The following is a 23,186-nucleotide window of genomic DNA, read 5'->3' on the forward strand; positions in this document are numbered from 1 at the left end:
CAGTCATGGAATCTCTGTGTTTTTTGGATCAGTCATGGAGTCCCAAAATTGGACTGTGATTTTCTGATGACAAAGGAGAAAATAAAAATTGTCTTCTATTGGCTTCGACTTGAATTTTGGGCTTAGCTTTAAAGATGCAGAATAACAATGAAATGGGTTTTCTAGAACTAAGGTTGCAAGAGAAGATTTAAAAAAAGTTGGAGAAAGTTTGGATTGATGCATTTAGAGGGAATTGAGTCCCTTTTTTTATCCTCATTGTTGCCTAGAGAAAGACAGATTTGTTGAGGGAATGAGTGCCGAATTGGTTGTTCATGTAGCTAGATAGAAATTGTAGGAGCTGTTTGTGGAGGTGCATATAAAAAAGTATTGAGTCGACGGTGCATCGAAATCCACGGGTTTTAAAACGAGAGTGCATCAAAATCCCTTTTTTTTTGGTTTATTTGTTCATTCTATGTCTTCAGTAACAAAAATAAAAACCCCACGCTTACTTTCTTCCATCCTCAATTTTTTTCTATTTTTAATGTTTTTTTCCTTCAAAAATATAGAAATAACAGCTGCACATGGTATCTTTACATTTAAATTTGTCCAATTAGTTTTCCTTAAATCTAATAGTTTAACTTTTTTTTTGTTTTTGAAGCGATTCATGGAGAGCATACGGAATGCTTAATCTCTTGGGTGATATTAGGATTTTTTTTTTAATCCGAAAGTTTGGGATTTGCTTAAGAACAACATGAATATTTTAAAAAAATAAAAATAAAAAAATAAAAATAAAAATAAAATAAATAAATAAATAAATATATATATATATATATATTAATTGTGGTTTTAAACAATTAGATTAGATTGTTCGAAAATTCAAGATCTTTGTTCAATTGTAGGACATTATTTTTCCGACATACATCATGCATTTTTTATTATTTTTTTCTTTGGAGGTTGGTCTCTAAGTTGAAGAGATTATATCCCAAAATTTAGAGGCCTAATCATACTCTTTAAAGTGCACCTCTAAAATCTTTAGGAAAAAGTTGTTTTAGTGTTGAATCTAATTGATCATCTCGACATCGAAACGTATAGATATGGAGAAAAAAAGAGATTGATACCTCCTTCTTGGTTCCTTCTTCCATAACTCGAGCTTGGAGAAGGAAGAGATAAGAGGGCCCTATAGAGAATGTGGTAATAAATCCATAATAGCGTCGGACCACAATGACCGAATTTATTATCTTCATGCATAAGGATAATAGATTATCTAGTGGAAAAGATTTTAAAATAGTGAGAAATCCCCTTTCTTTTTTTTCGGTTGCACTTTCTCGATTATTAGATGATGATTTTCTAAACTTTCCATATATAGAAAGAACTATTCCAAGTCTTAAAAATAGTACATCTTCCAACACATTATCTAAACTGTCCATTTTTTAAAATTTCATAGTCTATAGATTGGTTTGATTTGAACTATTTTTGGACTTTCAAAGTCTGAAATTTTCCTAGTTTCGGATCTTAATTTTCCTTATGTTTTATTTTTGGATTTTAAAATCTGTAAATTAATCTTTTTTAGATTTTTCCAAAAATTAAAAATTTTGGATTTTTTAAATCCAAAAAATTTTAAATTTTGGATATTATAAATCTGAAAAATTCAATCATACTTAGTTCATTCAAAAAAAAAAATTGATCTTGAAAATATGAAAAGGGTAATTTGGTTATCTTTTAAAAATATTGACAAAATGTTGTACTTATTATCATCATCATCATTTCATATTTTTCCTAATTAATCGGGGTCGGCTACATGAATCCTGGTTCTTTATTCTGCTCTATTAAAGGTGATATCTTCAATGATGGCATATTTTCGAAGTACTGATAAAATGTTGTACTAACGGATGTAAAATCTATATAATAATAATGGAAAATTTTAGGTAATATTTTGGACTGGGCCTGGGTCCAAATCTTAGACTCGAACGTTATTAGGGTACGGATCTCGGTCCGACAATCTTTTTATATATATATATATATATATTTGGGTTCCAATATATTAAAACATAATTAAATATATAAATATTTTAATGTTTTGATTGGCTATGGTGAAATCGGATCAAGTTTGGATCCGACCCATCTCATTGCCACCACTACCGCAACACGACATCCTAAATTCCACTCCAACTACCGGTAGGAAACCCTTTCCAATCTCATAAACAAAAAAGAAATATTCCGACTAACAAAATAAACTAAAATATATAAAAACTGCAAATGAACCGTTGATATAGTGAATCATTATTTATTATTAATAACACAAATTATTATTAGTAAATTATTTCCATCAAAGTGGGTGGTTACTAGGATTATTTAATTAATGATTAATTGATTGCAGTCTCTCTCTCTCTCTACACCTCCTCTCCCTCTTCATTGCCTTTTTAATGAACTAAAAAGGTCATTGCCTACCCATCCTTGACTACCATTGCCACAATGCTATCTATGTCTATTGCGTCTAAATGGATTAAATAGCTCCTTGCAAACCTCGCTTTATCTACTAACTCAAAACTAAATTCCAAGCTATTAATGATGTAAAGATTTTTTGTTCGCGTATTTACTCCCTCCGTTAAAACTCATATAAGAAAATCTTTTTTGGAAAATATATAATGAGACCATTTACCTTTGATACAAGGTGGTCATAATTAATCTTGACCATTAGATGTGAAAGTGAGTGGCTAGAATGGTGGTAAGTAATTGTGTGACCTCCATGTGCTAAACGTAAATCGTGGCATTGTATACAATCCCTAGTTTTTTAACCTCGAAATATAGCCTCTGGAGCCTACAAACTATGGTTAATTGGGACTTCCATGTGAAATGTGCAAAAGGTAAATGGTCTCATTGCATAGAAAATGTCATCTTGGGAGTTTTTTGTAATTTTCCTTACAAACTATGTTTATTCTATGGTTAATTATAAAGATACTTTCCTAATTGCATTTAAATTCTGGATATAAATTTGATTTTGGCAATAAAAATTACGGTTAATATTAGGATGCATCCTAATTCATATACTTTTCTAATTACATTTAAATTAGGGCCAGGAAACTAATATGAGATTTACGTTGGTTATAATAATTTGTGGAAATATGATAATTGTATTTAAATTTTTTATAGACTTAGTTTTCTTAAAATCTTTTTGGATATATTTTTTATCCACCTTTATCTCTTAATTTAAAATGGAGTCCATTGTTTCTAATTTTACACTAATTTCTGCCGACTTATTCTCTTTCCAAGTAATATACATATGCTGCCACAATTCTTGTCCGTCTCTTCTCCCTCTCTTTCTACTCTTCAACCCCTCTCTCTATAATTGTAGTCTTTTTCTATATTGCACGTCACGTTTTCTTTCATTTATTTATTTTTGTTTTTTCGATTTTTTCTTTCATTTATTTCTCTATACTTTCTTTTTTTTTTACAATTTTTATTTTGCTTTTTCTTCAAAAATAAAAATAAAAGCACACCACTTACTTTATTTTCCTCCTCTATTTTTTTCTATTTTAAATGTTAATTTTCTTTCAAAAATTAAAATACCACCTGCACATTGCACATATATATCTTGACATTTAAATTTACACAGATTAGTTTCCTAAAATCATGTGGATTATCTTTTTTAAACACTTTTATCTACTAATTTTAAATGAATGGATTATAATCCGCTTATTATCTAAGTTTACATATCTATATCTATTGCACCTAGATTCTTGGATTACCACTCTCTTCTTCACCTCATCTCTCTCTCTCTCTCTATCTATTCCACAAACCCTCTCTATATATATATAACTATCTTAAGAGTCTTGAGCGTCATTCTCGTGAGTCCTGACTTTTTTTTTTTTGTGACAATATCTATTACATATTTTTATTTAAGAATAGATAACTATAAAAGTCAATTATCAATGATCGAAATCTATCATTTCAGATGGTAGGCTCAGTTTTATTTATTTTTTCTTTTTTTGTTATTGTAGTCCTTTTTTTTTTAATTCTATTCGCCCAATGGGTAGTCTAAGAAGGGTTATGACCTTAAACTTTATTTTAACCCATTCGAAGCCCAGGTAAAGGAGGTGGGTTGTGGTAGGTAGGCAACCAATGTAAAACTTTGTCAAAATTTACCATTAATCTGGAATCTATATTATAGGGCAATTGTGACACCAATTCTGCTTTATGGAGCATAATGTTGGGTGATCAAGAAACAGCATTCTCATAGAATGAGTGTTGTGATGATGATGTTGAGATAGATGAGTAGCAAGATTGGAAGGGATAGAATTTGAAATGAACACATTTGAGATAATTTTGGTGTGATACCAATGAACGCTAAGATGAGAGAAATTAGACTTAGGTGGGGTTAGCCATATGCGGCGCATACCCACTAAAACACCTATTAGGGGGTGTACAACACATATTATGAGTTAGCTCAAGTGGAAGGTTAAAAAAGGGAAAAAGGTAGGCTTAAAAAGAAATAGTTAGAAGTAGTGAGAAGAGATATGGGGACTCATGGCATCACTGAGGGTATGAATATCAGTAAAGCAAAATGACGAACCAGAATTCGTATAGCCGACCTCAATTAGTTGGAAAAAGGCTATGACGATAATCATTCCCCAATGGGATCCATATGTATGCAAATTTAAAGAACCCAAAGTCACCTATGCCACCACCATAACAATTGAGAACCCAAAGTCACCTATGCCACCACCATACACGAGTAAGAACTCCATAACCAAATGTTTGGTTTTTTTGTCTCCCTCATCGCCATCCATTAAATGATGGGTGTGGTTCCTATAAGGTTGCAACCTTAAACAATCCAATTTAGTTGCACCTCTAAATCTTATCATAACATGTAATTTTGATGAAAAAAAAATATTAAGGTTAACTCAAAATCTGTTTTCATATCGTATTATAAAATTTTAAATTTCAGAAATAGATAAAATCAAGTAGATATATAAACATATGCAAATATGAAAAATAGACGGTCTAGATAATGTGTCGCAAGGTGCACTACTTATGGGAAATCTTTTTTTTTTTTTTCACATTCATACATCTTGATGTCGAGATCATCAATTAGAGAGTTTTTCAACATCAAAACGACATTTTCCGATGGATTTTTGAGGACCATCTTTAATTCTACATTTTAAGGTTGCGACCTGTTATAAATTTTTTCCTTAAATGATTAGATGGTATCACATACTTACAGCTTATATGGTTTTGTTGATTATATTTTATCGTCCCTCGAGTGTGTATACTGTGCTCTCGTTGGAGCAAAACTGTGTGTTTACTCCCTCTCATTTCCTTAAATGATTAGATGGTCACATACTTACAGCTTATATGGTTTTGTTGATTATATTTTATTGTCCCTCGAGTGTGTATACTATGCTCTCACTGGAGCAAAACTGAGTGTTTACTCCCTCTCATAGAGAACTACTTTTGGAATATTTTTTTGATTTGAAAGTTTGGGAGCCACCTAATATCAATAGATTGGTTATATTCAAAAGATTTTTTTTTTCCCATAGTTTTGAGTTTTTTAACACTTGAATCTCACCATTAAAAAATTAGACAAGTTCTATTGATATTAAGGAATTAGAAACTTTTTCATTTGATATGGCATATGGGATTTAAAAGATTATGTCAAAAAAATTAAGATTTTTTAAAAAAGTGCGGTTTGTAAAAGGCCGAGGCTCTAAACATTCAAAGTAAAATGTACCTTCAAATGGTGTCGAGAATTATGGTTTCAATACTGAAATTTTTTTGATAATCTTAAAATATATTTTCATCTCTAATTATAAAATGTAAAGTTTAAAAAATAGTGTAGATCAAATAGATCCATGAAAATTTAAAAATCTTAAAAATTGATAGTTCAAAAAATATATTAAAATATATATTATTTCCAAAACTTATAATCTTTTTTTTTACTCATGTCTATGCATTTTGAGGTCGAGATGATCATGCACTCGTCTCACTCTTGCAGCTGCACCCATCAGTCTCTCTGGCTCCTCTCTCTCTCATTTTCTGGCAACTGGGAATAAAACCCATTCCCTTCTTTATCTGACATTTTTGATTGCTGAGAACAAAACCCAATCTCTCTCTCCCCCCCGCCTTTTCAATAACTAAGAACACAACCCAATCTCTCCCTCGCAGGCCATAATAAGATGGTGAACACGTTGAACTCCGGCATGTCAGCAAAGGTGTTGCTGATAACGGGCATTAGCAGAGGGCTCGGGCGCGCTCTCGCTCTAGAAATGGCCAAAAGGGGCCACACCATTGTTGGGTGCTCCAGAAGTCAGGAAAAGCTTCATTCTCTCTCTACCCAACTATCGCCTGATGATCCTTCCAAGCATCTTTTCTTGCTTGCTGATGTGGTTAATGGAACCTTCTGGAATCATTATTTTCAGTCATTTAATTAATTAATTATTATTTATGGGCTTTGTTATTTTGTTCTCATGGTGGTGATTTTCATTGCTCTACTTGGTAATTTAATTTTCATCATCATCAGGTTACACTAGTCTTGCTGTGCCATTCCTCTCGATCATGGGCCATACTCTCAGGTTACATTAGTCTTGTTGCGCCATTCCTCTCGATCACGGACCATACTCTCAGTCAGACCCACCATATCTTTTCTTATTACTTCCATCTATGTCCTTTCCCTTAGCTTTTTTTGTAGATCACTCCGCTTGAATTTAATCAACCCTCTTAATCAGTGCTGGTGTAGGTCGATGGTTTACCAAAATCTTCTTTCCCTCATTTTATCCCCTATTGGAGCTATCATTGAGTTCACTCGAATGTATTATTATATCATTCCTTGTTTTGCCACTCGTTCATCTCAACTACACTTAGGGTGTGTCTGATAACAGGAAGCAAGAACATGAACTGAAAATTGGAAGTTACTAAGAACTATAAATTAAAAGTTAATGGTTTCTGTGTTTGATAACCTCCTTGTGAAGTTAAGAAGTTCATAGTTGCTGTGTTTGATAACTCCTAAGATATATGGTAAATATTTTTATTTATATTTACTTAGATAATAATTTAAATAGAAATATATAATATTTATAACATGTTATAATATATGATGTACAGTATTTTATATTTATTTTTAATATATATATATATATATATATATATATAATTATATTATATTATATAAAATAATATAATATATTATAATATATTTTTATTATGAGTAATGATCCTATGAGACCCTCCCACACCCATGTGTGTAGGACCCTAAAGGATCACTATTAAATTTGGCACAAATCTCTAGAAAAATGATCATATGGGTATGGGATTTGACTTTTTTAGAGATTTGTGTCAAATTTAATGGTGATCTTTTGAAGTCCTATACACATGAATGTGAGAGGGTCTCACAAGGTCATTTTCCTTTTATTATATATAATATATTATAATAATATATTATAAATTTATAATATTATATATATTATAATATAATATATTATATTATATTATATATTGTATATATTTTTATTATATAATATTATAAATATATATTTTATAAATAAAATATTATATATATATATATATATATATATATATGACAAAATAAAAAGTTCCCTTTTCAAGTTCCATGATTTACCATGGAACTTTACTCAAGCCTAAAAGGGTGGGAACTTCAACAGTAAAGGGGAGTTATCAAATTATCAAACACATAACATGAACAGTAATAGGTAAAGTTCCTTCTTCTTCTTCTAACTTCCTGTTATCAAACACGCCCTTATTGTATGGATATTATGTTGTTTTTTGACTGCCCAATATTTTGTCCGAAAAACATGACTGGTGTTATAACCGTCCCTAGAACTTCATCTTCAGTTTCATTGGTATGGGACGATCACATAAGACTCCAAAAACATATTCCCATGTCCTCCACCCGACTCTAATTTTATGAGCAACATCTTCCTCAATCTCCCATTTTTTAAGGAGAATCGACCCTAGATATCAAAAATAATATATTTTAATTGCTTCATGGTCATTAATCTTAACTAATTTCTTGTTTCTACTCCAATTATTACAAAACTTGCATTCTATATATGTTCTTATTCTGATTAATTTTAGAACTTTAGATTCTAAAGCAAACTTTTGAGGTTCTAACTTTGCGTTAATAGTCTCATCAATCAAAATGATGTCATCCACAAAAAAGGTAAACTACAAGGTCTCGTCATGAAGATTCATAGTTAAATCGCCTATATATTTTTATACACATCTCATATTTTCATTACACACACAAAGTACATATATGGATACAATTTATATAAGGCCTAAGCTTTATGAAAACAAAGTAAAGCTCACCGTGAATCCTTGTTTGGAAAGCACTTTGGGCATCAGAAATTCCCATGATTGCTCCAAAATCAATGTCCAATACCGATTGTGAAATTTGAAGCTAAAAAAATAGTACAGATCTTGTGGATCTATTAACACTTATTTTTAAGGTGAAATGGAATGTCTAGATAATGTATTAGAATATGCATTATTTTTAGGGTTTAAAATCCTAATTTTTTTTCGCAATCATAATGGTCAAAACTGTGAAGATCGATTTTAAGGTTTTTTAGATGTCAGAATTGCAATTCTCGATGAATGTTAAAGTGATGCTTTACTTTCTTTGATTGGGCTGCAGCCCTATTAAAACATATTCCTCTATATATATATATATATATATATATATATATATATATATATATATATATATATATATATATGTATGTATATCATCACTCTACTTGTTTTTTGAGGAAAGGATTACATGTTTGTACTCCCCAAAAAAAATAAAAAATAAAGGAAAAAGAACTGGGAGAAGAATAGAAGAGAGAGAAATGAGGTAGTGGTAAAGTATGAGTTAGTGACAATGTAAAGAAATGAAAGGAAGAACATGAGAGCAAAGAGAAGTGAAAAGAGGGAAAGAGAAGATACATGAAGAAGATACATCAATACAATTAGAGAAAACATGAAAAAGTAAAGTAATTGTAAAGGAGGGGAAAAAGAAAGAAAGAGTAAAATTTTTGTGTCTTCTATTCCCTGAATATCCTATATAACAACTTAAATTTATGTGTCTTCTATTTCCCCTTTTATATTTTGTTTTTGTTCTTTTTTTTCTTATCTATTTTTCCTTCTTTTTTCTTTGGTAGTGGTAAGGGTAAGAGAAAAGGAAAAGAGCAAAGGATTTGTAGGCTAGGAGAGAGAGACAAAAGGATTGAAATTTTGTGTGTGTGTGTGTGTGTGAGAGAGAGAGAGAGAGAGAGAGAGAGAGAGAGGAATGATGGTATATTATGTGGAAAGACATAGAGAGAAAGAAGTCATATGGGGTTGACATTTATTCTTACGAATTCTTGAGCTTCTTCTTCAGCCAGTCTATCTAAAGTAAATACATGATAGCCTCCAAAGGGGCTGAATGCCCAGGCTATGACATTTCTTGGATCAGCCTCAACTGAAAGACCATAGTGTTGGGATACTAGATGAATGGCTCTCTCTATGCCTTTAAGTACAGCCACTGCTTTAGCCTTAGTGGAGTTGGTGACACTTATGGAGCCTGAGAAAGAGATGAAAACTCCATTGGAATTTGCTAAGGTGACACCATAACCTGAGGGACTCGGTGACCTAGGGAGGAGCCATCAATATCGAGTTTGAAGAAACCTGGGGGAGGAGGAACCGACACTGCTAAGTCTAGGTGAGATATTGGCCAAGACAATAAAGTCTCCTAATCATTAAAGGGCATGGGAGATTGTAATATTACAATATGCTGGAATTATGTTGTAGCCCAAAAGTAAATGTCTGAGAGTAAGGAATCTCTGAGAGAATGCAACTGTCTTGATGTACTAAGAAGGATTCTTGCATTCCTTTCCTTCCAAATTGCCCAAAAGAGGGTGAAGACTCTTATGATCCACAAATTCCTAACACTTTTAAGAAAGGGGGGAACATGAAAGCCAAAAACAGCTGTGGTATGGAAGGAGGGGTAGCCCATTGAAGGCTAAAAATTTGGAGGGAATACGACTAGAGAGAGTATGTTACTTGACAATGAAGAAACAAGTGGGAGACAAATTCCTTTTCTTGACATAGAGTACATCGATTTGGCATTGACACGCCCCCTTTTTTGAGTTTGTCAATGGGGAGTAGCTTCCATCACGAAAGAACCACACAAAATCTTGGACCTTGTGTGGTACAGCAGCAAACAACCATATCCTATTCATAGGTACGTGAAGCGATTAAGAAACCAAATCAATTTAGGAATCGGAAGAGCAGAATCGCCGCCTGGAACATTCTTGTTTTTGATATCGACGTCCGTACGTGGGGGATGAGATTCTTATGTTTAAGAATCAAGATTAGACTAAAATAGAATCAAGATCCCTACATAGATAGAATTTAGATTCTTGGTTCTTTGGAATAGTTTCCGACCTAGATATAAATGACTAATATGGAATCAAAATTCCTTCATTTATGGAGTCGAGATTTCGACATCTTTGGAATTGAGAGGGAACCAAGAGGGAAACGATACATGTCTCAATGCCATTCATTGACCGACATGTCACACATGCACGTTTACATTATTTCTAACATCTTGGAGTTGCAGTCTTCCCTTTGGATCAATACCATGCATATTTTGAAGAATTAAGTAAAGAAAGAGGGCCACCATTTTGGTTTCTATTGGTTATTTCATGCCAAAAAAGATGACTATACCTTGTAGCTTGAGATTGGGTGTCTAGCTCAAGTACTTTGATGCCTTGAAAACTTCTAACCATCACTTCTCAGAAACAAGCAAAAAGAAAAGAAACGTGGGGGGAGGAGTGGTAGAATTCCGGTAAATGTGAAAACCAACTAGAGTTAATAAGTGTAAAATCGAGATTAACCAATTGCAGAATTAAAAATCAGTAAATATTGAAAATGAGATTTTATAAGTATGGGAATCGAGATTCTTAAAATAAGGAATCAAGATTATAGACTTCACGAAAACGAGTTTCGTGAAGATTCCTTGTCGGAATTGCCGAATCAAGGTTCAAAATAGGGATCGTGACCTTCGGTGAGAGATTTGGTAACTATGAACCTATTTTAGAAGGAGAGGGACTCTGTAGTGGGGGTAAGAATAGAATAGAAGGAGGCATCAAATTTACTTGGGGGGAAGGAGACTAAATTAGAGTGTCCTTGCCTGTGAGGGGAAAGAAGACATGACACAAGGATTGAAGGAGAGAGTTGAGATGATAGGGTCCATAATTGGAAAGGTTCCACCTAAAGATGAGGGTCCAAACAATTGAAGGATTTCCATTTCGCTACATAGAAGAGGCAATAGCATATGGGAGGAACAACAGATTTCCAAGGGCTCTACTCCCATTCAACTCTTTCCAAAATTTGAGTCGTTCCCCATTACCAACCTTAAATCTAATGTTATTCTTAAAAGCCGTCTTGCACATGGCGATACTGTTCAGGCTATGGAGGTTCTGTATCTAAGAGTATTGGGAAACCAACCATTGTCTCCCGTACCATACTTGGCTTGGATCACCTACTTCTGAAGGATGTCATTAGGACTTGCGAATTTCCACCATTAGTTGCCCAGTGAGGCTAATTATTCTCTTTGATTCTCTGATCGCTAAACCTCCTAGCCTTTTAGTCCTACAATTTTTCCCAAGCATCTAGCTTAAATTTATAACCCTCACTGGCCCTAACCTGAGATAAATTTCTCATGAGCTTTTCCAATTGCAGGGGCATAGAAGAGGGAATTTAGGAGAGGGACATCTGTAGATAGGAATGTTAGCCAAAGTGGCCTTGTTGAGAGTCATTCTACACTTGAGAGAAAGGACCCTGCCCTTCCACTTGGCTATCTTCTTGTTAAACTTCACCAAAACCTTGTTCCAAAAATGTTTTCTAAGTCTGGGAAGTCCAAGATAGTTAGTTGGGAAGTTATCAGTCCTACAACCAAGGTTATCGACAAGTAGACTGATTTTGGAGTTCTCCATCTGAACTTCCAATATCTTAATTTTGGTCATATTAACATTCATCCTTGTGGAAATTTCAAAGGTTCTCAGAAAAATCCAGACGTTCAATTGGATTGGGGCAGTACCACATAAGATTAAGGTGTTGTCAGCATACAATAGGTGGGAAATAGTAGGGTGGATAACTCATCTGTTAAGAAGCAGGCTTAGTGTATTTCCTCCATTGAGGTGTGTGAGGAAGTGTTTCAAGAGCAAAATGGGGCGAATGTGCATTGCGGACTTCTTTAAGGGACTTCACTTAGGATAGTTATTTTCAAAACCAAGGTCATCGATGACTTGCAGTTTGAGATAATTTGGGCTATCTTGGAGATAAGTGGCCAATGAGTTTATATGGTTCAAATATGTATCTTATGCATTTCAATTGTCCTACTAAAATATTTCCTTGTACACTAGTTATAGAAGTGGTCCATTACGTCATAACAATGTCCTTCAAATAGTTGGACTGAGTAACTGAATCCCCTTGCTATGTTGATCAATTAGTCAGGGGCTATCCATGGTATCTGAATAAGCGAGTCATCTGGCATGCCAGACCACCCCTTTACCCACAAGGCATAGCATTAAGCTTGTAGCTTTATGGAGAACCATTCTAAAATTAGTTGTACATGTTTTCCCAGAAATTGTCTGAACAGTTAGGTTGAAGGCTCTATGCACATCTATTAAACAATTATGTTAAAATGTACTGGTTAATAGAACTTTTGAGTTGGTTTGGCGTCCATGTTTGTTGATTTTTTATGTTTCCTCTTATTTTTTTCTTCCAATGCTTTGCATAAATTGTGAGGAACATGTCTTGCACAAATGCATTAAGTATTGCCATTTGTCTATTTGAGGAATTCTAATGCAGATTGTGTGCTTTGACCAACTGTTATCAATTATTTTGGGTGAATTAGTTCTTATGGTTATGATGAACTGATGCCAAGCTATTCTTGTGTAAACCCTCTTTCTTATTTTATCATGAGAAAAGTAGTAGTACTATTTGATATTTTCATGATTCTAATAATTAAATTATTTTTTATTATTTATATTCTTATATAGTTTCTTTAGGCGCCAAGGTTGTGAGATGTTATGACATTAGAACATGTCTTAGTGACGAAAGTTTGTGTGATAGCAGGTTCATTGAATGCTTACGATAAAAGTACTGAATCGGTTACAGTTGTTGGTGGGGTGCCCCCCTGAGCTCACTGGCCTTACCATGGACAAGTCAGTAGAGTTCTCTTATGAGGAGCTGGCTTCAGCTACAAATGCATGGTTACTAAAATTGGTGAAGGTGGCTTTGGTCTGTTTATTATGCGGAGCTTAGAGGAGAGGTCTGTGCATCATCCTATTATGATTTTCAGTACCTTTTGTATGAACTACGTATAGTCTTTGTGTGAGTGTATAAGGAACCAAAATACATACAAGGGAGTACAATGTATACAAAGACTACTCAATACAACTTCAAAATTTCAACAATACACTTGAATTACAACCCTTGAATCGAAATTACAGCAAGGTTGCTACTACCACAGTGACATAATGGCTTCAAAATACACTTTAAAAGTGAGGATACAACGATATTTAGGTCCCTTATATATATCAACTAGTCTATCCACAAATATAGAACACAAGAGTACACTCAATCTTATAATGCAAAATTATACATCAATTGACACATGAAAATACATCAAATCAAGATCTCAATTACATATACATGTGATTGCTTAAGTGTAGTGTGTATTAGGACCATGGGAAGCCATATAGAACTCTCGGCTACCAGGTTTACTACTTTGGGTCTTAACTATGTACCGATGGGTGACATGCGATGACATCATTCAAATTCCTAGCCAATTCATTATTTAAGAATGGGAAGCCCAGCATCTACTGATAAATTCATCAATCATTGGAAGGTTTTTGCATAAATTTGAATATCTTGCAAGTGAGAAAAATATGCGAGTGATCCAAGGCTTTAGAATACAAAACCGGATCTAGTTTCTTCACAAAATGTCACTTAGAAATTCGGCATAATCTCGCTTAGAAAATCAGGCAATTCAAGGTAGTAATGACGTGATCTAAGTGAGATGTGAGTTAGAAAGCTCAAAAAAATCAGTCAATAAAAAGTTCAAAAATTCAATCAGGAATGCTCAAAAAAAACTAGCTCAATTCACACATGGAGGAAGCATATTTGAACATGGATTAAGTGAGAACAAAAGAAGAATCAAATGACTAAAAGATGATCAACAAAAGAGATTGTAATGCTGCTGTAATTGCAGAATTACAATAGAGAATAGATGATCTTAATGGTCGAGATTGAAAAGCCTTACTCGATTGATGAAGGTCACTTGACTTGTTGATCCATGGAATGAGCTATAAACCATTGATTACCATTAATGGAGTTCGAATTCTCCTTAAAGGGGGCTGCTGTCTTTCAAAGGTTAAAGATGAAGTTTAGAGAGAGAGAGAGAGAGAGCTTAGGCATGCCAAATTTGAGAGAGAGGAGAGAGAGTAGGACGTGCCTCTTTGGAGAGGAGGTTTTAGTGAGAGAAATTCATGTGTAAAAATGATCTACCAAAGGCTACAAAGAGAGGTATGATCCTAACCCACCATCCACCATCAACCATCTTAATGTGTGGATGGATTTAAGACCCTTGTCCTCCCTTTAGTTCACTCCAATTTCCATTGTTATCAAAATGCCTATTCTCTAAATATTTTATTAAACAATAAAACCATGATGGAGGGTATGCCCTTATGGTCTTTTGACCAAAATCCCAACAAAAAGAAGATTTCAAAATTCGCTCCATTTTTCATGAGCATGTGGGATCAATGATAACATGCCACAAAAGGCATGTGGTTATGTGCACAATGACCATGTGCCCTTAGGGTTAGAATTAATAACCCTATACCAGTTCTAAAATGTCACGCACATGTGCACTAATCCACTTGCTTTAGGCATGTAACATGTGCCAAAAAATAATTTTCCAAAATCCAGCATTTAATGGAAAATTAAAATACATGGTAAAACAACATAAAATAACATTAAATAAAATGGCAAGGGGGTCCCCCATGGGCTTGATGTCATCTCCACATCATCTCCACATGGGGGAGCATGGGGCCCCATGGGGTTGGCATGTGGACACCCCATTGGTAGTATATCAAAGTCAAGTCGATGTGCGATTCTAAATCGCCAAGGTTACATGGATTTTAGGTGCACCCCCTAGAGGACATGCACACAAAACAAGGTGCAGGGGTTCCTCTCTTGGTACATGTGCATAGCTCTATCCAGTGGATCTTTGGAAGAGCAGGCTTCGTAAGAATTGCAATTATATATGCACATGCCACAAGGAGGTTCTAAGAGTTAGGGATTTAGGCCAATGCCCTCTGTTGGCCCAATCTTCCGATACAGGAATTTCAGTCATCACACTGGTATGAACATCAAATTGTCCTGGCCTATCACATAGTCATGAGGCACATATTAAACATATCATAGCAACCTACCCTGACTTAGAGGTGACCCTCAACTCTCTCTGTGCCTTATATCGACCAATCCTCCTCATGACTGAATCGGAGTTCCATGACTCTTGGTCCTAATGCACTAAGATCCTAGAGTCATGTCACTTTTATACTCCCGCTCAAGTAAAGAGCTAATGAAAATGAAATAATTTAGGGCCTTGAAAGGACATAATTCCAACACTTTGTGAAGATAATAAATTTGCTATTTATTGATGTGGTTTCTCATTTAAAAAGTCATGTGGTTTCTCATTTAGATAGTCAAAGAATATAATGGATGTATGTCCTCAGTACTAAACCTGTGAAGAAAGATGCCTCAATATTTTAGATTTCATATTACAACAATTTTTGAGTTAGATTACCATGCAATATATTGACAAGTGTGACACTAGATTAACAAAGACATAATTTCAATCTTGATGGAAATTGGTCTCTGTTGAAAATTTCCTATTTCCTATTTCTGTTGTATCTTCATGTAGACTGCTTAATTTCCCAGAAATACCCAATTATGAGGCTTATCTATATTTAAATGGATTTATGTTTTCAGTACTAAAGCTGTGAAGCAAGATGCCTCAATATTTCAGCTTTCATATTACAACAGTTTTTGAGTTAGATTACCACGCAATATAATGACAAGTGTGACACTAGATTACAGAGACATAATTCAATCTTGATGGAAATGGTTCGCTGCTGACAATTTTGATATTTCCTATTTTCTGTTGTACCTTCAATGGAGACTGCGTAATTTCCCAGAAATACCCAATTATAAGGCTTATCTAAATTGGTTTCAATGACCAGTCTATTGTAGACCTCAATGGTGATTGCAGTTAACTCATACGGCATAAGAATGTGAAAGAATTCGAGTACGACTGGTGGACATTCCGCAATCAGAAGTCTTAACCCATACTAGCACAGACAAATGTGTTTCTTGCGGAAGAGTTGCGGATCTATTGAACTATGCAGTTCTTTCAAAGTTGACACTTATCGTTCTGTAAAGTGAGAGAATTGTTCTCTTCAGTAATAAAGATTATGTTCAGTGTCTCTTTCCATGTTGATGTATGATTCTACAAATCTTGTATCTTCTTCCTTTCCTTTTGTGTCCTACGGGACAATGTATACAATCAAGATAGTCACCATTTTAATATTTCCCATTCTATGCTTGGGCAAGTGTCTCCTTGGCATGTGGGAAACTGCACCTGAAGTGTTTAACTGTTTCCCAACATTGTTGGTGTCTGATCTTTGTCAGCTATGTCAAATGTTGTTTATACATCAGAGACAAGCCATTAATTTGATTCTTTGTGTGAGATGGAGACAGATGAATAACATAGTAGTTGCTTGGGTTAGGTTGTGGATTCTTTAGAGTCTAGACCATTCTGATTGTAACTGGAGCAATTCCTATGCTACTTGCTCAGAGAGATTAAGGTGTGGTCTTCCACTTGCTTGTTCAGATGTCCTTAAACAAGATGAGTTATAATAATGCTAATAACATGTAACGGTTGTACCACTGTCACTCAACACATAAAAAGCAATTAAAGAGGTGTAATCTCCACACTTGGTCATGTATCAACTGAGCTGCTGCCTTCTCTCCCTCTTATCTTTCATTAAGACTTGTTGCCTTGGTTTATGATATAAACTATGAAGGTTGCACCACTACCGTACTTTGGATATAGTGTTTTTGAAATCCTTCATGATTTTCACATAATGTTTACTGATTTTTATTAATGTTTAAAACAAAATCGATGAAGAAAAACATAAAAGTTGTGTGGGTCATTCTTGAATGAAACCCTAATTTCAGTATGTGACATGAAGATAATGTTTATTGAATTAGATATTTATGGATATCGATCTGAATATCATGCATTTGTTTCTTCTTCAAAATCAGAAATTTAAGTTAATTACCATGAATTTCTTTAAGAATAATGAACATGCAAAATTATAGAGCCTTGGAGGTAAATAGCCATGGAAAAGTATGTTACGCTAGCCAGTCATTTTGTGGAAGTGATCAATCTGCGCATAGAACTTTATGAATGTGTGTGTGTGTGTGTGGGGGTAGGTGGGTGGATGCTTGTGGTCCTAGAATAGACTTCATCAGTCATACATTAGATAATCAGAGCGATGCACTTTCTATATGGAATGTAGATCCTATAGTCTTTCTAGGATTTGGAAGTTCCGCATGGAGGAAATTTTGGAAGATCAGACTTGTTTCGTGTCTCGGAAAAACTTTGCTTAGTACGTCATTAAATTGTTTGTACTGTTCCATTACTGACTAGATCACCATTTAAAACTAAATTATTCTTATGGTGGGTCAATGCCTCCATTTTTCTTCATTATAGTCTGGATTCTATTGAATGATAGTTTTCTTGATGTTCAATGTATGAATCAGCCTCCGTAGAAATTACAATTTCCTGATATGTTACTAATGTGCAGAGGGCAGTGATTAAAAAGATGGATATGCAAGTATCTGGAGAATTTCTAACTGAATTGAAGGTTTTGACCCGTGTTCATCACTTGAACCTGGTAAATAGCCCTTCCGACTCATGTGCATTATTCTTTCATATTGTCTATTTAACCTGTGCTTCTAATCTTGTTGAATGAGATTTACTTATTTGGATGTTTGTTTTTCCTGAGACTGTTTTTGTATTTCATGGAAAACATGTGAAATGGAAAGGCCTTACTTCTTAAGAAGGGTGTATGTGTAGGCAACTGCAGTATGATTATTGTATAGGTGCTAGTCTATGAAGGATCTATGTGGACTCCTTTCAGATTGTTTATATACGCAATCATCATGCTCTTATTTTTGCCAATGTATTTTTGTTTGGATCTTATGTTGAGTGTGGTTGTCTTACTGGAAAAAGGTCAAGGACAATGCTTTGTATTCCTGAAGCAGAAATCTCATTGTTATGAAAAGACAATGTTTGAATGTGCCACAAAATATCCACAAGAATCTAACTACAAATTCAGTGTCATAATGAGCGAACAAATCATATTCTTTTTGAAGCATCTAGAGTTACTGAGAATCATATATTTGACAGCAGCGACCAAGTTGCTACTAATAATAGTGAAATTTATTTTGGACTATAGATTGTAACCTTGGTCAGTAAGCCTTTTTGATGGATATCCATTTACCATCTTGAAGGATGGGAGAAGCTTGATGCACATTATGATAGTGATATGGTAACATTGTTAAGGGTACTTTGATACTACCAGTAGTTTCTGATCAGTATTTTCCGCTCATTTAATCTTTTCTATTATATGGGATTCTAGTTATTTCCCCTCTTTGGTACTTATGATCCCCAGGCAAATAATGTCACTAAGATATCTCAAAATATTTTTTTCAGGTAAAATAATCTTTTTTTTTTGCCTGGTATTCTAGTGGGGATTTGTGTAGGTACACCGTCTGTTTTCTTAACTTTATGAAAACATATAATAGATGAGGAGCAAGACCTTGTGTTATGTGTCATTTATGATGCGCCTCACTTCATGTCCCTCTCTATGACGTTATATACGCAATGACCTCATCACATTTTCTAGATATCACTCACTGTCAAATCCACTGAAATTTTGTGTTTCCCATAATTTATATATTTTATGTCTTTCACCAAATAGTTGGGATGAGGCTCAAATGATGATATGATTCTAATGCTTTCATTCCTTAGTGGATTATCTTTGTTTTTGGGACATTATTTCGAATTTTCCATATCGTCTCCATTAGTATCCCCTGAATGTTGTGATGATGATTTTCTTTCACCCACCGGTTTCTTTCTTGCAATAGGACCCAAATTGTTGTTGGGGTGAGAAGCATTTTGAAGCTTGTTGTCAAACTTCTTTTAGAACCAAATTGCTAGGAGGCTTTGGATTTTTCCCCAGGCTATCACTTCGGTGTTCAATCTGTTGGAGTTGTGGCCTTTCAAGGCCTTGAACTCCAGCATCTTATTGAAAGTGATGTAGTGTCTAGGGAGCTCTCTGTTCAACACTTGAGCTTGATACTCAACTTTAAATTTTACAAGCAACAATTTCATACACAAGATTCCATAACTCTTACTCACTGTTGCAGCCACAAATTTCAATTTACAAAGACTCAAAGATCACTGAAAAATGAAAGAATTATAACTCATTAATCTCTCTTGACCCATATAGTTAAGGGCTTCATCCATGCATATTTTGACGTAGTTTCCTTGAGCTTTCTTCCTTGAATTTTAGAGTAATTTTGGCTGATATTTTTCTGAGATTTTCATGATCATATCAGTCACTTAAATCTTTTTTTTGACCCCTTAAATTGTTGGTTTTATAAGAGGAGACTTCGCTGAAATTTTGTGAACCAGTGAACTCAATTGATCCGGTTGTGTTTTAAGAGCCCGGTTTTGTCCCACGATTTTCCCACTTGATTGGATCTTTAGATCTCTACAAATCCTGCTATGTTGTAAGTGTGTATCAGGTAGATGCTTGGCTTCCCCCTTGTTATATGATAAATTGGCCCGATTTTGAGGTATTCCATCGTATGTTACCCAATGGCACATAGTTAAAACCCAAGGTCGTAAACCAAGCACCCGAGAGCTCTGATTGGCTTCTCATGGTCATGATGCATTACACACTTGAGCATATGTATGTTGATGTAATGGAGATTATGTTGTGATGAGTTTTTATAAGTTCATTGATGTATAATTTTTTTTGTAAGTTTGAGTAGTTTTCAAATACATACTATACATGTGTAGTTTTATGATCTCTTTTTGTGGCTTGTTTTGTTCATGTATAAGGGACCCTTAATGAGTTGAATCCTCTCTTTTGATTGATTTTAGAAGTCAATAACTCACTGTAGTTACAGTTACCTTGCTATAATTTGTTTTTGCAAGTTGTTTTATCAAGTGTATTTGAAAATTTAAAGGTATATTGGCTTGTATTTTGTCTACATTGTAGTCCAAGTTTATAGAATTGGTTTTTATACACTCACAAGTACTATAAGATGTATAGGTTTTGATCGGTCTCTTTATCTTTTCAACATGTGCCGACACACGACCCAGCAAAAGTAGGCTTGTCTATGCAACACTGATTACATCATGCATGGTTTCTGATTGGTCTCTTTATCTTTGACATGTCAATGAAAGTTCTGTATTGCCTATGATTTTCTTTCCCTAGAGGATATACTGGTTTTATCAAAACCACCTAATTGTTTTCTTAACAACCTGATGTAGGTTCGCTTGATAGGATTCTGCACTGAGACTTGTCTTTTTCTTGTTTATGAGTTCAAATAAAATGGAAATATGAGTCCACATCTATGGGGATCAGGTGAGGACTTCTCTGGACTGGTTGATTGATCAATTTTCTTAATCCAACACTACATTTTAAGTTCAAATCAGTGATTTTGTAACTATAAACTGTTGTAATTGTCTTTGTTGCTATTATTGGACTTCATTTGCAGACAGAAGAGAGCCACTGCCATGGTCAGCTAGATTGCAAATTGCACTAGACTCAGCAAGAGGTCTCGAATATATTCACGAACACACTGTACCTGTATATATCCATAGAGATATCAAATCAGCCAACATATTAATTGACAAAAACTTTCGTGGAAAGCTATTTATAAGACTGAAATAAGATCTCTTTGATTCCTTGATGTTGTCGTAATGTTTTCTCCCTTGCAGGTTGCTGATTTTGGATTAACGAAACTAACCGAAGTTGGATGTTCCTCACTTCCAACACGCCTTGTGTGCACCTTTGGATATATGCCTCCTGAGTAAGATACAAAGTACTCTATTTTTGATAGGTTTCTCTTGAATTATTTAATGGGTTATGATTGCTTACCACTTAGTTGTCAACCTGTAGTGGGGAGGGGTATGAACTTGTGCTCCCGTGGATTTTTGCATGCAGACACTCTTCCTTTATGCCTGCTCACTATGGATAAAAACAAAGACTTCTATCCTAGGAATGATTTTAAGGCATTTGTGCTCCTGCAGATTATTTTGCATTCATACCATGCCTGTCTACTTATACCTGTTAATTATGGAGAAATGCATAGACTTACATCACATTTGTATGATTTGCATGCATCGGCCTTTTCACTTTTGTTTATGGATTGGTTACCTTTGATTGTAATTGTTAGATAACTAGATTTTAGGATGTTTTAAATTCTTCACTGTGCTGTTTGGGTCTGTTTGACAAATAAAATTTGAAAATTATAAAATTTCAAAAGGCTATAAAGGCTTTGCTGATTTTTCTCATCTTGTGATTCTATATTATCAAATTGTGGGTTTGTTTGCCTCTATTTAACTTAGTATATTTCACCATTTGAAGGAGAACACAAAATTTGTGATTGTTTGCTTACCAAATTTAAATCTATTGACTACTATAGACACCCAACTTTTGCGCAAGAATTTTAGAACCTAACTGACCAAAAACCTTGTCCCCAAACAATAGGAAATCTCAAAACCTTTCCAACAGTCCAAGGAGTACCTCAATTCGACCTATGGTTGAGGAGAAATGGTGGATTTTTTAAATATATCCCTAAATTCCATTCTAGTCCGTAGCATACTTAATATATGCACTCATGCTGCTTTCATCGTGTTAAAATCTTTTGTTATGTAAGTTTTCGACCTAAGTGTCCTAATTATATTTGTTTATGCAGTTTTGTCCATATTATAAATTTAAATAAAATATAAGGCTGAGAGGTGTGTGAGGGTGGGTTGAACCTCATATCTTTCTTTCTTCTCATATTTCTCATATATCTCTCTTCTTCTTCTCTTTCCTTTTCTCTTTTCTCTCTATATTCTTTAACATGTTATCAGAGCTGATCGTTTATGTTTGTTGAATCCTCTCTTTATTGAATTCTTTATTTTTTTTCTCTTCTCCTTTCCTTTCATCATATTTTTTTTAGCCCTTCCCTTAATCAAAAAAAAGGGTAAAAAGAGAGAGAGAGAAATCATGATCTTCCCCTTTCTTCCTTTTTTTTAATCCTCAAACTATAATAATGTGCTACAGTATTGTGCTTCAGTGACATGCTAGAATCCCATGTACACGGATCAAGATCCATGGCAACATGGTGATGCTCTGATGCGTTCAATGTGGTGTTGCCTTAATTTGCTTAAGTGTGAGAATGTGACCAGATCTGAGTGATAAGTATCTTTCACTTTTCTAAGTTGCTTTTACCAATGTTGTTAAATTCGCTTAGAGGCCTGCTTTGGTTCAGTCTGAAAAATGAAGCAATTATGTGCTTTGGCTGATTCGGGGGAAGATTAATAATTAAAAAATGATTTTCTAAGTTTATAAAAAAATTAAAAATTAAAAAAAATAATATTAGAAAATTTATGACTACTGATTTATTAATAATTTAAATGGCTAAACTAATATTATTTTAATGCTATCATTTTGTTTTAATGCCCTTGTAAGCTATTCACTTTCTAGTTTTTGTAGTCGGCCTTGCTTTCACCTTTACCAACAATAACCAAGATACTTTAATTGTGGTGATGCCAAAACGCTGTTGTCTAGAACATCCCCCATTCTCTCTCTTTCTCTAAAATATCCTGGCCCCCAATGAAGAGAAACTGCTACAGACTACTATTATTAATCTCATGTATTTTTCCCTTTGCTTTTGCACTAACCACAAACAACTTATGGTTTTTAACCACCACTTCTGGAGCAACTTCATAATTTCTTAGCAAGGTTTTTCTTCAACTTCCATTGAGAAATCCTAGGGATTTGAACATTGTGTTCTTTGCAACTATTCCC

At 34.2% G+C, this 23,186-nt stretch overlaps 1 protein-coding gene across 1 annotated transcript; it reads left to right on the top strand.

Annotated features, from left to right (window-relative positions):
• Nucleotides 1–6,152: 6,152 nt before the first annotated feature.
• LOC148780105 (chitin elicitor receptor kinase 1-like) lies at nt 6,153–21,202 on the top strand. Its single transcript, XM_088850549.1, has 6 exons — nt 6,153–6,362; nt 13,138–13,260; nt 17,895–17,984; nt 19,313–19,406; nt 20,884–20,975; nt 21,107–21,202. Exons 1-6 carry the CDS (start codon nt 6,153–6,155, stop codon nt 21,200–21,202), a joined length of 705 nt encoding a protein of 234 aa, XP_088706675.1.
• Nucleotides 21,203–23,186: the final 1,984 nt, after the last annotated feature.

The sequence above is a fragment of the Amborella trichopoda genome, chromosome 10 (assembly GCF_054954075.1).
Source record: "Amborella trichopoda isolate Santa Cruz 75 chromosome 10, AtrichopodaSantaCruz75HAP2 v2.0, whole genome shotgun sequence".
Taxonomy (NCBI): Eukaryota; Viridiplantae; Streptophyta; class Magnoliopsida; order Amborellales; family Amborellaceae; genus Amborella; species Amborella trichopoda.

Bases quoted from the DNA above. Each gene is read 5' to 3' on its own strand.
- LOC148780105 (XM_088850549.1), top strand. From the start codon at position 6,153: ATGGTGAACACGTTGAACTCCGGCATGTCAGCAAAGGTGTTGCTGATA. The intron at 13,261-17,894 runs GTCTGTTTATTA...ACTAATGTGCAG, and splicing joins AATTGGTGAAGGTGGCTTTG to AGGGCAGTGATTAAAAAGAT. The intron at 20,976-21,106 runs GTATATATCCAT...TCTCCCTTGCAG, and splicing joins TTCACGAACACACTGTACCT to GTTGCTGATTTTGGATTAAC.